General features: G+C 46.1%; 1 protein-coding gene across 3 annotated transcripts in view; it reads right to left on the bottom strand.

Moving 5' to 3' along the window:
- NOCT (nocturnin) overlaps positions 1 to 13,943 on the bottom strand; it is a 43,884-nt gene that overhangs the window by 28,663 nt on the left and 1,278 nt on the right. Inside the window, exon 2 of one of the 3 annotated variants that reach the window (XM_028492324.1) lies at positions 13,892 to 13,943. This exon is cut by the window's right edge and continues 1 nt beyond it. In XM_028492324.1, coding sequence (XP_028348125.1) covers positions 13,892 to 13,943 — 52 coding nt within the window. Of the gene's footprint in view, positions 1 to 4,294; positions 4,526 to 13,891 lie in introns of those variants that run through there. The other 2 variants (XM_024119211.2, XM_028492317.2) reach the window with 2 other exon arrangements.

The following is a 13,943-nucleotide window of genomic DNA, read 5'->3' as shown; positions in this document are numbered from 1 at the left end:
CCGGACCGGGGCACGAACCCGCGTCCCCTGCATCGGCAGGCGGACTCTCAACCACTGCGCCACCAGGGAAGCCCAGTTTGGCGGTTTTAAAAATACACATAGAATTCATGCCCCTCGGTATTTACCTAAGTGAACTTAAGTTCATTCAGGAATATGTATGCAGGGACTTCCCTGGTGGCACAGTGGTTAAGAATCCGCCTGCCAATGCAGGGGACACAGGTTCGAGCCCTGGTCCTTGGCATGTGGAAGATCCCACGTGATGCGGAGCAACTAAGCCCATGCGCCACAACTACTGGGCCCGCGTGCCACAACTACTGAAGCCCGCGCACCTAGAGCTCGTGGTCCGCAACAAGGGAAGCCACCGCAATGAGAAGCCCGCGCACTAAAATGAAGAAACGAAGAGTAGCCCCCGCTCGCCACAACTAGAGAAAACCCGTGTGCAGCTACGAAGACCCAACACAGCCAAAAATAAATAAAAAAAAAAAAAAAAGGAATCCCATGGTACTGAGCTGGAGTCAGAGACACCAGACTGAATTCATGTTTCCCTTACTATACATATATAGATGTGTAGATAGAGATAATTAGTGATGTGGACGGCTCTGTTTTTCCACTTGCTGTCTGCCATGAGCTAATCATTTATTTAGTTAACGCTACCATCCACCTGCTTTTTTCCCATGATACAAATGTCTATTTTATATCTTTATATGTCCGGGGTTATTGTGAGGATAGAAACATAAATCTAAAACATTTTGGTAAAATATAACATTACTTCTTAAGGAATTTTGTTTGATTTTTTTTGTGGGACCCCAGGAGGTCCTGACGCCTTGTCACGCCACAGCAGACAAGGTACTTCTGTAGCAATGAACGCCCTCAGTTAAAACTGTCATTTTTACATGATGCTATGTAAACATATATAATAAACACACGTGAATATTTACATATTTACATGTATAACATAAGCTACGTTTAGCCAATAAGTATAAAAATGGAAACGGACACATTCTACGCTCACGACTCAGCGCGCACACGGCATACATAGATATCTAAAAGGAGGTTCACAGAACAGCTTTTTTCTGCACGACATCGGGGCCATTTTCTGGTGTATTCCATTTCTTTTTAAAAAATGCTGGTCGTGACCCGACTACGTTTTTGCTTTGCTTTCCGAGCCACTGCTGAGGTGCCGCTCCGGCAGCAGCTGGGGCGTGGTGCACGGGCCCCTGGGGCTGGTCTGAGACTCTGGGAGCCGCCGTCTTCTCTGTCGTGGCGCTTGTCCTGGTGCTTGTCCCCCGCACAGCCCGGGCTCCACTGTGCTCTTCCCCATCACTCAGGGTTTTAATTTAAAAGTGCCTGTTTTACTTTAAAATGTCCCTTAGTGAGGCAGTAGTAAGTATCTCTGTTAAATGTGCAGCCTCGATGACACATCTTTAATATGTGACAAAATGGAGAGTCCACAGAAAACACCTATGCTGCACACAAAATACGCTGCCTTAAGGAAAAGCGCTCGGGTGAGCGTCTGAGCTGCAAAATGAACTCGCCCCTGTCTTCATGGAATACCATTTCACCTCGAAGAACCGACAAACTATAGGTCATCACATATGGACACGAGGCAGACACTTACCCACTAAAATGTAAGAAGAAGTCAGTCTGTCACTTTAAGGAAAACAACTGACAGCGTTTTTGCCCATGAGGAAAACTTCTGGAAAACATATCTGCCATCAGGAGCCTGACAAATCCCCAATACTTAATAAACGTTTCTGACAAGATTGGTGGGGACACTAGCTACAGTTATTTCTATATTGTGTAACATTTGGAAGATCTGCATAACCCAGTGAAACCTTTCCCAAATAACCAATACCAAAAGTTCACTGATATATATGGTATCAGATTCCACGTCGCAGATAACTACGTATTAACATAGAGAATACCACAAAAAAAGACTATCCACAATTATCTTATAAGGCTATTAAGATACTTGTTTCCAATTTATCTGTGAGAGGCTAAATTTTCTTCATATATTTTAACCGAACTATATCACAACAGATTGAATGGAGAAGCAGAGAGGAGAATACGGCTGTCTCCTATGAAGCCAGACTTCAAAGAGATTTCCAAAAATGTCAAACAATGCCACTCTTTCACTAACTTTCTTTTTGTCTTGGAAAACAGTTCCAAAGTGTTACTTACGTTAACACTGATTTTACTATTAAGTTACTTGATAAACATTTAAAAATTCTCGTCTTACTTTCTAACATGATATATAAACATAGGTTATATTAATTATGTGATATATTAACCCGCATAAACAAAATTCTGTGGGACCCTCCATATTTTTTAAGATTGCGAAGGGGTCCAGAGAACAAAAGGTGAGACTGTCTCTTCTAGACCAACCGTCACCTGAGTGTAGACATCCCGTGCCAGGGGATACAAGCAAAGCAATCCCCGGGGAGAAAATGAGAACTAAAAAAGGTGAAATGAAATAACAGAAAGTAGACATGTCTGTAATTCACACAGAGCACGTATCTGGATTTTTCTCAAACCGACAAGAGCATCTGATCACAAAAGATGCGAGAGGTCACTGCTGCTAGGCTGTCTCCAGGCACTCCAGAGACTAGTACTACCTCCAAATCACGGACAAGCTTCCCTGACCTCTGTCCTTATATTTCTAAGCTAGATTTTCCATAACTCAAAAATATTCTTCTCATAAAGGCAGGTTACTGAACCAAATCAGAAGGGACTTGGTTGGGGAGGTCCCAATTCATTTCTTCCTGTCTTCAGTTATTCTTTTCGGCTTTTATCCTAAGAACATACGAGCTTACTCAGTAATTTTTCAAGGCTTTATTTCCTAAAACTTTCTGGTAACATACAGACATCAATTCAAAGGAAGTGCTAGGGAATTAATAACTCAAAGTGGACACCATGGAGACTTCACATGCTATTTTTGCACCTGCAACACCGTCGTAGCAAGGCTCAGAGCCACCCAAGAACTGCTAGGTGGTAAGGCAAGTTATTTAAATCTGAGAACAAAGGAATGCTGAAGAGCATGCGACACCCGTCTGCCCCTCCCCCATCCTGCGGATGACGCCCGTGACAGCTAATGACTGCTGAATGCTTACCCTGCACCGCTCGCAAATTAAGTCATCGTCACTACTTTCCTAGGAGGCAGCCGCTCTGATTATGCCCCTTTTACAAGGAGGGATAACTTAGTAACAATTCTCGCCTGTTTTAAAAAAGTCTGTTTTTTTTTCTTTTTCTTTTAGAAAAAGAGTATCGACCGTTTAAAAAATTTTTTCACACGTAAATACAAGTCCAATTCCAAAACTGCCTGCCTTTCTGCTGAAGTTTTATACCTTAATAGGGGTTGCCATTCAGGGCTTTAAAACGATCCTCAGAGGTTCAGAACAGCAACATGGAAAGCCACTTTCCTGAGGCAAGGCAGCACAAACAATTCATCCAGGTGGTTGCTAAGATACTGGAAAGCAAGAAATCTTGACAAAACCTCTACTGAACTTTTATTTGGCACGCATACTGGCTTCTGGGTCCAATTTTACATGTGTCTGAAGTGTTATTTATTTGACCCCATATTACATTCGGTTTTTGCCCCAAATTCATTTTTTTCCAGCCACTTTACTAGAGAAGAGTATCAGCTATCATTTCAATGTAATGCACGTGATGTCATTTATACAGGCAAAAGGCAGGTGATACCAGCTTTATTTCTCACGCCTTTATTTCTCATTTATAGCTGCACCACTCCCATCTCTTGCCGTTTCCCAATCCTATAAGCATATTTCCATATACACCGAGAACTGGATGCCTGCATTCCGTGATGATATGCTGATGATGAATAAGTACGTCACTGCTATTTTCCTTTATAGGAATAACTCTTCTTACCCTTGTAACAGGCTTTGAAGGTCTGCCAGAGAATTCAGATTATTTAGGTTCCAGAAATAACAGCAGTGGTATATAAACGTCCCCCATTTTGTCATCCCTTCATTTTCCTAATAAAGCAAAAGTGGGCTAATGACTAAAATACAGAATACACTCACTCTTTACGCTACCGATTACTAAAGCAGCGCCAAAGCAACGGGCAGACCGCCGTATAAAGTCCCTAAGAGTGCCAGCCATCAGAGGCACACGATCAGGGTTTAATGAAAACACCTTCAATCAGTACCTAGAAGGCTGGATGAGAACCCAAACGGTTGAGACCTAAACTGACTGGGCTGACCACCCCAAGCAGTCCTCACAGCACTCAGAAATCTCAGCAGGAAGACCTCTCTCCACGTAACGTTTCTCTACTTACCCAGCAACTGCTTCTTCTAGAGTCTGCCCAAACCATTCAGTCTGTTAATAATTTCTCACCACCCGTAGTCTGAGCTTAGTCTCCTGAAACGATGGCTTGGCAAAAATACTGGTTAAAAAGTAAAAACTGAAGAAAAGCCAGGATTCTCTGGGTCCACGCCTGAGAAGCCGCTGGAGCCGACCGGTCAAGCCTTGGGCCCGCGGAAACCTCCAAGCGTAAAGTACCCAGAAGTGTAAAGCACAGACGTCACGGGAAGGCATCACTGAACAGCGAGCCTGTGCTGCCACCTACTGGCCGCGCGCTGAACCACCTCGGAAAGTTTAGACGGCTAACTCGGCAGCTAGCTTTCCCTGGGCTCCCTAGAGCAGCTTCCTGAACGCACGCGGCCACCTTCAAAACAGCCACAAGATAACCATCGACGTAAGACAGCCTGGGTGTTGGATAGCTGGTATAGTTCGTATTTACTGAAGTCAAAGATGCACAGCCCCTGGGCGTCCCTGGTGGCGCAGTGGTTGGGAGTCCGCCTGCCGATGCAGGGGACGCGGGCTCGCGCCCCGGTCCGGGAAGATCCCACGTGCCGCGGAGCGGCCGGGCCCGTGAGCCGTGGCCGCTGGGCCTGCGCGTCCGGAGCCTGTGCTCCGCAACGGGAGAGGCGGCGACAGTGAGAGGCCCGCGTAAAAAAAAAAAAAAAGGATGCACAGCCCCCCACCTCACAGCTTCACGGAGCAAGCCCCAGTGGCTCCCTTTTTCTTACACGTGGCCTTCTTCTCTTGCTTAAATCACCCTTGACATCTGAACTACAATCCCTGTCCTTCACTCATTAGTTCTGTGAGGAGTAGGGACTACATCTGCCTTGATTACCACTTCCCCCGGTACCCGGCCTAGCGCTTTAAAAACGTTGATAAAAGAAAGGCTGGCAAGTGGCAGCAAAGTGTTAATTACGGAGCCCTGTGGAACGCTGGCAGGAAGAACCGCCTTACGCTGGTAGGGCGCTTTATGGCGCACCAGGCGCTTCTAGTTGCTGAGACGCCTGTCACCCTCTCAAGACCCCCTCGGCTATTTTATAGATGAGGCTCAGAAGTGACTTGTCCTGAGTCACTATGAAGTGCACTCTATCTTTTCGGAATTTTGTGAGCCTGTGGTCAGGGCCCTCTCTTTGTGTTTACGTACCCGTCAGCTAGAACACCGAAACTCAAAACAGGGCAACTCGCCCCCGGCAGGTCCACCTGGTAAATGCACACGACCACCTTCAAATTCTGTGGCCAGCGTGGACTTGTAGTACATTACACCCCCTGGGTCCTAGAGACCGGATGCTGAGCATGGGGAAGCCTCACGGCGAAAGCTTTCACTTTTCTCAGTGAGGCAAGGTGGCCTTAAACACATGGACTCGGGTTAGGCTGCCTCGTTTCAAATCCGGGTTCCTCCTTTACTGATCAGATCCTGACCAAGGTATTTACCTCTGCGGCTCACTTTCTTCGCCTGGGGACCAGTGACCTACTTCACTGGGTTACTGGCTGCTGAATTCAACCAGCTATATACCCAGCACGTTCGAAATGGGAGCTAGACGTCAGCTACTCTGCCACCGTTAGTGAAACTCACTTTCTGGGTTTAAGGAGAAGCTGCTTTAACGCCTGAGAGCCCAGCACGCGCCGCACTCCTCGCGTGTGTCTTCACCACTCTTCCCAGCAATCCAGCAAAGTAGGTATTGTGTTTGCCTACTTTTATAAGCACGATTACCTGGGCTTCTCGGGATTGCACAACGGGCAAAGGGTCAGGCCCGGGGGAAGGCCGCCTGCACCCTGGACCGCGCTCGCTGCTCAGCATCCCCGACGGCGCCGACGCAGAGTCAGGACAGCTGGACGGCGCCAGGCCAGCGGTGCGCGCGCAATCGGAATCGGGAGGTCGAATTCCACCTCCTCCCTCTGCCGAGGACGTCACCGCCGTCACGCTGCGCACGCTGGCACAGCACAAAGCGTACAAAGCAGTGTAATGACCCACGCGGCATTACTAGAGATATCAAGTGAAGGTCACGGCTCTCCACCTAGCGTGTCTAAAAATACAAGATCCTAGACACAGTGTGACAATCCCAACGACCTCTGCTAGGCGGCAGTCACAGACAGGGACGCCCAAGTGTCTTCCAGACAGGGCTAAGCTGTACCTTCAGTCACGCCCGATTCATCGAGAAAATATGGCCCAGGGAAAAAGAAACCCCTCCGCAATGAACGCTGAGGTTGACCTGTTAAAATTCGTGCTCGATTGTTAGTGGCCTGGCCAAGCATTTCCACGAGCCGGGCTTTTCTAGCATAACGCTCTGAAGTGAAACTGAAAAGGCAGAAACGAAACGAACCTGGTGGGACAGCAGCTCTCCACTAAGACATCAGGTGTGTGTTACTACCTGACGCCCATCACTAACATTCCCGGATACTCAAGAAGTGGGCCAGGTTTACAGCTATGAATGGAAATACGGAGGATGGAGCCAAGAGGACTATTTTGCTGATATTTTCCCCTCTAGATCAGAGGTCCACACGCTACAGCCCGTGAGCCACATCTGGCCTGTGCCCTGCACCTGTGCTGCCTGTGATCTTTCACATTTTTAAATGGTTGGGAAAAAAACCCAATAATATTTCATGATGTGAAAATCATATGAAATTCACACTTCAATGTCCGTCAATAAGGTTTACATATTGTCTGTGGCTGCTTCCACACTACAGCAGCAGAGTTGAACAGCTGTAACAGATATTTGGTCTATAAATCCTAAAATATTTACTAGCTGGCTCTCTATTAAAAAATTTGCACACCCCTGCTCTAGGCTATATTGAAATGAATTATACAGTTTGCACATACTTCACAAAACCAATGAAAGATGCAGTCATTTAAAACGGGAAAACAATTCATATATAAATTTCTATAGCCTTGCTTGAATAATTACGACACATGTAGGAAAAGAATCACCTTTTAAAACCTGAAGTGAAACTTGTCAGTAGTTTTAACATCTCTAGTCCATTGAGGACACAGTGGAGGGGAAGGGTAAGCTGGGATGAAGTGAGAGAGTGGCAGGGACATATACACACTACCAAATGTAAAGTAGATAGCTAGTGGGAAGCAGCCGCATAGCACAGGGAGATCAGCTCGATGCTCTGTGACCCCCTAGAGGGGTGGGATAGGGAGGGTGGGAGGGAGACGCAAGAGGGAGGGGATATGGGGATATATGCATACGTATAGCTGATTCATTTTGTTATAAAGCAGAAACCAACACACCATTGTAAAGCAATCATACGCCAATAAAGATGTTTTAAAAAAAATTAAGAAAATAAAAATCTCTAGCCCAGCGAGTCCTTTCTAAAATGGGAATTGGTAAGCTGTGTACAGGCTGAACATAAATTACTCTCCTTCCTAAGAGCTTTCAGGAGTAAGGTACAAGTAGGCAAAATGCTTTAAAGACTGAAACAATAACATGGTAAAACAAGAAAGGATGCCACCAATGGGCCAAAAATTTGGAAAAATTCCAGGAAGGCACAGACAGACAGGTTTGAAAGAACAGAGAGCCCAGAGTGGAGGAAAATGCAGTACAAGCTACCAAAGGTAGATTAAATATGGCTCTTCCCAAGGGAGCTTTGAAGAAACCCCAAGCTGAGTCCACAAAGACAAGGGACAGGAGCGGCACAGGCGACCGTCAGGGTCACTCTTTCAGGAGTGGCACTCGACACAGCGGCTAGTTCCGCCACTTCCCCTTTCTCTCACAGACAGAAGAGGGTGGCTTCTGCCAGCTGGAGAGGAGGCTTCGGGGAAGCGGGCACAGGCCCTGGAAGGGCTCCCAAGGGCGATGGACGGAAGGGAAGCGGAGCAGACCAGGCGCTAACCCTGGACCTCAGGGATATTTCTCAAGTGCGGGCTGGAGCGAAGCAGCAGAGAACACAGAAAGGAGCCGGCCGCTCAGCTCAGGGCTCTACAGGAAGCCTGGCTGCCCCCCACCTGACCTCCCCACCTACAGGGCGTGCAAACTGCTCTCCCCGGAGGAGGCGTGCACACACAGCTACACATATTTACAACGACATAGGACACAATGTAAGACTAGGCTTCTGTGAAAAAAAGGAGCGGAGAACTAGAAAACGTCCAGAAATTGTAAACGACTGCAAAATAGACACGTTCAGAAAAATCTCATGAAATAAGGATAAAGACTTGAAAAAATGAGAGGAGCCACAGAGGGTGGATCCATGTGGACAACAATCTGTCCAACGGGACTTTTTAATAACATGAGAAGGGGGGATGTATAGTGATGAATATGATAAAATAACCCAAGAAATAATAGAAAATTTTCCTGTGCCGAAGAATGGGATGTCCTTAGACTGATGTCCTTAGACTTAGACTGATGTCCTTAGACTGTCCTTAGACTGATGTCCTTAGGCTGATGTCCTTACACAGCTTAGACCGATGGGCTCACCTGACGCCGAGACATTTATCCTGACAGAACTTTTGAACACCGAGGACAAACAACCCGAAACTTCTGGAGATAACCAGCGCTGCCAAAGACATTTAAGCTCGGAGGGGAAATATTATTATTAACGGGCATGTGTTACTTGTGTAATTAAAAAAATTATTTAAAAAAACTATCATGATGAAAAGCTGCTCAACATCACTAATTATTAGAGAAAGGCAAATCAAAACTACAATGAGGTATCACCTCACACCAGTCAGAAAGGGCATCATCAGAAAATCTACAAACAACAAATGCTGGAGAGGGTGTGGAGAAAAGGGAAGCCTCCTACACTGTTGGTGGGAATGTAAATTGATACAGCCACTGTGGAAAACAGTATGGAGGTTCCTTAAAAAACTAAAAATAGAACTACCATACGACCCAGCAATCCCACTACTGGGCACATACCCTGAGAAAACCACAATTCAAAAAGACACATGCACCCCAGTGTTCACTGCAGCACTATTTACAACAGCCAGGACGTGGAAGCAACCTAAATGCCCATCGACAGACGAATGGATAAAGAAGATGTGGCGCATATATACAATGGAATATTACTCAGCCATAAAAAGGAACGAAATTGGGTCATTAGTAGAGACGTGGATAGATCTAGAGACTGTCATACAGAGTGACGTAAGAGTGAGAAAAACAAATATCGTATTAATATACACACATATGTGGAACCTAGAAAAATGGTACAGATGAACTGGTTTGCAGGGCAGAAATAGAGACACAGATGTAGAGAACAAACGTATGGACGCCAAGGGGGGAGAGTGGGGGGGTGGGGGTGGCGTGATGAATTGGGAGTGACATGTATACGCTAATATGTATAAAATGGATAACTAGTAAGAACCTGCTGTATAAAAAAATAAATAAAATTCAAAAAAGAAGAAAACTATCACGACAATTTTCCAAATAAAATTCAGCATGAACGACCTAAAAGAGAGATGCACATCGGGCTGGAATTGCTAAGTATCCACCAAGTGCGAGAACCATTCAAGTGGTTATCAAGGCCCTGTGAATCCTGATTAGAGCGGCTCCTAACAATAAATAGATATGCTGAGCCTCCCTCCTCCTTCCAAGAACCTGAATATACCTGCCTCACCTCTTTTAGCAAACATCCCATCACAGGAACCTACAGAGTACATATTTACCCACCTACCTACTCTATAAATCGTACACTCCCGTTACAATGTCAGTGTCAAGTTCTGTCTCACTGAACTCTCACAAATACACCAGTTCTTTCCTTTTCTCGAAGCTCGCTTTTGCTCAGGTAAACATTCTTGCTCAGGCGTCTCCTGAATTGTCTTAGGCCCCAAGCTCAAAACTCTTTTAACACTCTTCCAGAATTCTCTCCGGGTTTCCCAAACTTTCCAGGAGGAATTAGTACCTCTAGGAGTGGAGCTTATAAAATACTCCCCAGGCTTTGCAGAGAGAATCACCTGGGGCATTTGTGAAGCACAACATAGCCAGGATTCTCAGGAAAAACGGATTCAAGCAGACAGGTGAGAGGCCCCGACAACGCTCAAGCACCCCTTTTCCAGGGCGCTCACCGCCGTTCCCACACCTGCCACCTGCTTCCGGCACGTGGTCTTCTCTCACCGTCCTTTCTCGCGCTCGAAGCAAAGTTTTTTTCCAACCAATCTAGCCACACTCATGTCTTTCTTCTTGATCTCTGCTGCAATTAGTCATGAGAAGCAATAAAATATTTGGCCTTTTAAGCGTACTGTGTTCAGTAATACTTGTGGATCAACTGATACCGATTTATCTTATAATTTTTTTTTCCCGTGGTAAAGTCCAGCAAGCGAAGCTAAATGATTTGCAAATGTTCATGCAAGTGTGCTGAATGTGAGTCTGGAGCCATGGTTACTAATTCAAAAGCGCCCAATAACTCGCTGTATCTAAACTCTTACCATTAAATGCTACAGGAAAACAATACCTTGGTTCTCTTACAAAGAAAGCAATTTATTTTTGTAGAAGCTTGATAATTACAAGCTTTTGCATTTCTTCTCTCTCATAAGCAGCTTACTCACACCGCTAAGGGACATACTAAATAAAGCCGCCTCCTCAAATGAGCCGGTATTTGCTTTTAAAATTGTACCAAGAAAAAAAGCAACATGTTCCAGTGATGGAGAACAGTAATTCAGCCGACTGGTCATTAGCTGAGGAGCAAGGCATTTACAAACCCACAGATGACACCGGACCAGTGCAGTCGTCCAGCACAGTGACAGTGGCAACTGCTGCTTCTTTATGGGGGCTGCTGCCCTTCCATGAGGAAAGGTAGCAAAACACTGCTAGGTCCCCCTTTAAATTCGAATAACCCAGCATTTGATGACTGCAAAGGGGCTGCACTCATCTTTCCAGGGACCTCTGATTGCCAAGCGGCGCAGTTAGGAAGGAACCGATTATCACAGGGGGTCAAGTGCGGGGCTTTATTGCCCATCCCCACGCAAAACGGTGCTGGAGGGAGAAGTAGCTTCAGTCCCCTGAAGGTTTCTCTAGCCAGATGTCTAAAGCTGGGGGCCTGTAAGAATAATCTGGTTTTTATTATTGTTGCTATTTTGTTAAGCAATGTGGAATCTGGGGCCCACCGGCAACGATTCTGTTTAGTAAGTCTACAGCAGGATCTATGAATCTGCATTTATTTAAAAAGCACCTAATGCTGCTTCTGAGGCTCTCTGGGAAACATTTTGCAAGGTATCTCTTCTCTCACCCTGCCACATCCACGCCTCATGCCTTCCACTTTGCTCCTGGCTTTTCCCAAGCAAAGTGTTCTCATCTCTTTCCATCCACTTCAAGGCCCAGCTCAAATGCCAACCACGTTTTGAAGCCGAAAACGATCACCACTGCTAAAAGGGACTTTGCACTCTGGCAGCCTTGTGCCATTTGCAAACCTTCAATTGTAACAGACTAAGAATAAAAGGTGTTTGATTTCATTAAACAGTCATGTCTTTGTGCAAAACTCACCTCTCTTACTGGGCACTAAACTCCTTAGAGGCCGGCTAAGCCTCACGTTCTTTTACCTCCTATAATAAAGCACCTACAGAGTGAGACAGACTGAAAGTTTTTGAATGAATGCGTGATCAAGTGATGAGCTGATGAATGCATTCATGAGTGTCTTCCAACTAGTAGCTGAACTGAAAACTGTGCAGAAGCCAGAAAATTGCCTAGATCTTGTAGTAGTAACTGTCTATAATAGTTTACAATAGTTTAACTACCATAAAATCTTTCAATTTCCTTCTAAAACTTCAGGGGACTTCCAGAAAGTTCATTAAACACCTTTCTGGGTCCAAAGCCTAAGATTCCAAATGTTCTGGCCTTTCTTCTTCAGCCAACAGCACAGCTCTCTGTATTGTGTTATGCAACCCCAATTGGTTTTCTTTCACCCCTTCTCCCACCTCAAACCTAACAATGTTCCTCTTGATAATTTCCAGCAAGAAAAACCACTGACCTTCCCTGGTGGCGCAGTGGTTGAGAGTCCGCCTGCCAATGCAGGGGACACGGGTTCGAGCCCTGGTCCGGGAAGATCCCACATGCCGCGGAGCAACTAAGCCCGTGCGCCACAACCACTGAGCCCACGTGGTACAACTACTGAAGCCCGTGCTCCGCAACAAGAGAAGCCACCACAACGAGAAGCCCGCGCACCTCAACGAAGACCCAACGCAGCCAAAAATAAATAAATAAATAAATTTATTTTAAAAATACTTTATAAAAAAAGGGAAAAACACTATCAGATATTAGGTGGTTACCATTCTCACAGTTATTTCATTGTGCCAAATTCCTATAGAACTGGAAAGAAGATCTCAGTGACTGCCAAATTCACCCTTTTCAAGAACACTGAAGAATTTAAGAGTCTCCGGTAACCACTTTAACATCCTAATTTTATTTTACTTTATTTTATTTATTCATTTATTGTTGGCCGCACCGCAGGGCATGTGGGATCTTAGTTCCCCCGCCAGGGATCGAACCTGCGTCCCCTGCAGTGGAAGCGCCGAGTCTTAAACCGCTTGACCGCCAGGGAAGTCCCTAGTCACATTTTGGGTGATCAGTTTCAGTAAAGAAAGCCACATTGAACATATTCTTTTTACTGCTCAATCTGTCCTTAAGTAAATCCCAAACTTGGGAATTCCCTGGCGGTCCAGTGGTTAGGGCTCAGGGCTTTTACTGCCCTGGCCCTGGGTTCAATCCCTGGTCTGGGAATCCCGCAAGCCACGCAGCGGGGCCAAAAAAAACAAAAAACAAAAAAAACCCTCAAAACCGTTAATCCAGAACTTTTGGAGCAAAATGTAGTTATTTACAATCTAAGACGCTCATACGTCTTAAACAGCAATAAACCTGAGCACAACCAAAATACACTTTTTTAGTGTGATAAAATTGCCAGTTTTGAATGAAAAGCTTTATTCCTCATTTTGAAAAGTATGACTACTTTGTATGTAAATTGTGGCCGCGGTAATGGGTCCTCAGGCAGAAACCTCGGTGGCCAAAAAGGGGAAATCCAGGGCACGTGACGTATAAAATTGGCTCTTGGCCAAGACGGCATCACCTTTGCAAGATCTTAAGCCAGGTATACAGGACGCAGAATGGCGCAAATATTAAGACGGGAAGGCTCCCGAAAGATTTCAAATGAATGTCCAAAGAGTCAGTGCGTGTTATAACACACTGTTCACATGACATTTTTCAAAATTCGGAAACCTAAAAGCCATTCAGGTCACGTGATCAGGTAAGTGTAACTTTAGATTTTTTGTTTGTTTGCATAAAATGTTCCATCATTAGTGCGATTAGAAACAAAACACCAATAATCTGCGGCCTCGGAAGGGGAAAACTTACAGGTCAAGAGCGAGAAATACAAAAAGCACGGCATCGAACGGTAAGGATCAAACTAGAAGCTCCCGCGGGGTTCCGGTTCTTACCGGACGCGGTGCAAGCCCCAGCCAAGGGAAGGCGAGGGCAGAGCCGCAAAGGGGAGCGGAGACAGCGGCTCAGGGAGAGGGGGACCCGCTTCCCGGTCCGACCCCACCGCCCGGCGGCCCCCGGCTTCCCATTCATTCCGCGCCGTCTCCAGGCGCCGGCCGCGCGTTGGCCGCCGCCGCCGCGTTCTCCGCCCGGAACCGCCGCGCACTCACCTGTTCGGGAGCACAACCTCGCGACGCCGCGGGCCGCCGAGGCCGCCGCCAG

This window comes from Physeter macrocephalus, chromosome 7 (genome assembly GCF_002837175.3).
Source record: "Physeter macrocephalus isolate SW-GA chromosome 7, ASM283717v5, whole genome shotgun sequence".
In the NCBI taxonomy this organism is placed as follows: Eukaryota; Metazoa; Chordata; class Mammalia; order Artiodactyla; family Physeteridae; genus Physeter; species Physeter macrocephalus.
This window is presented reverse-complemented; position numbering and strand designations above follow the sequence as displayed.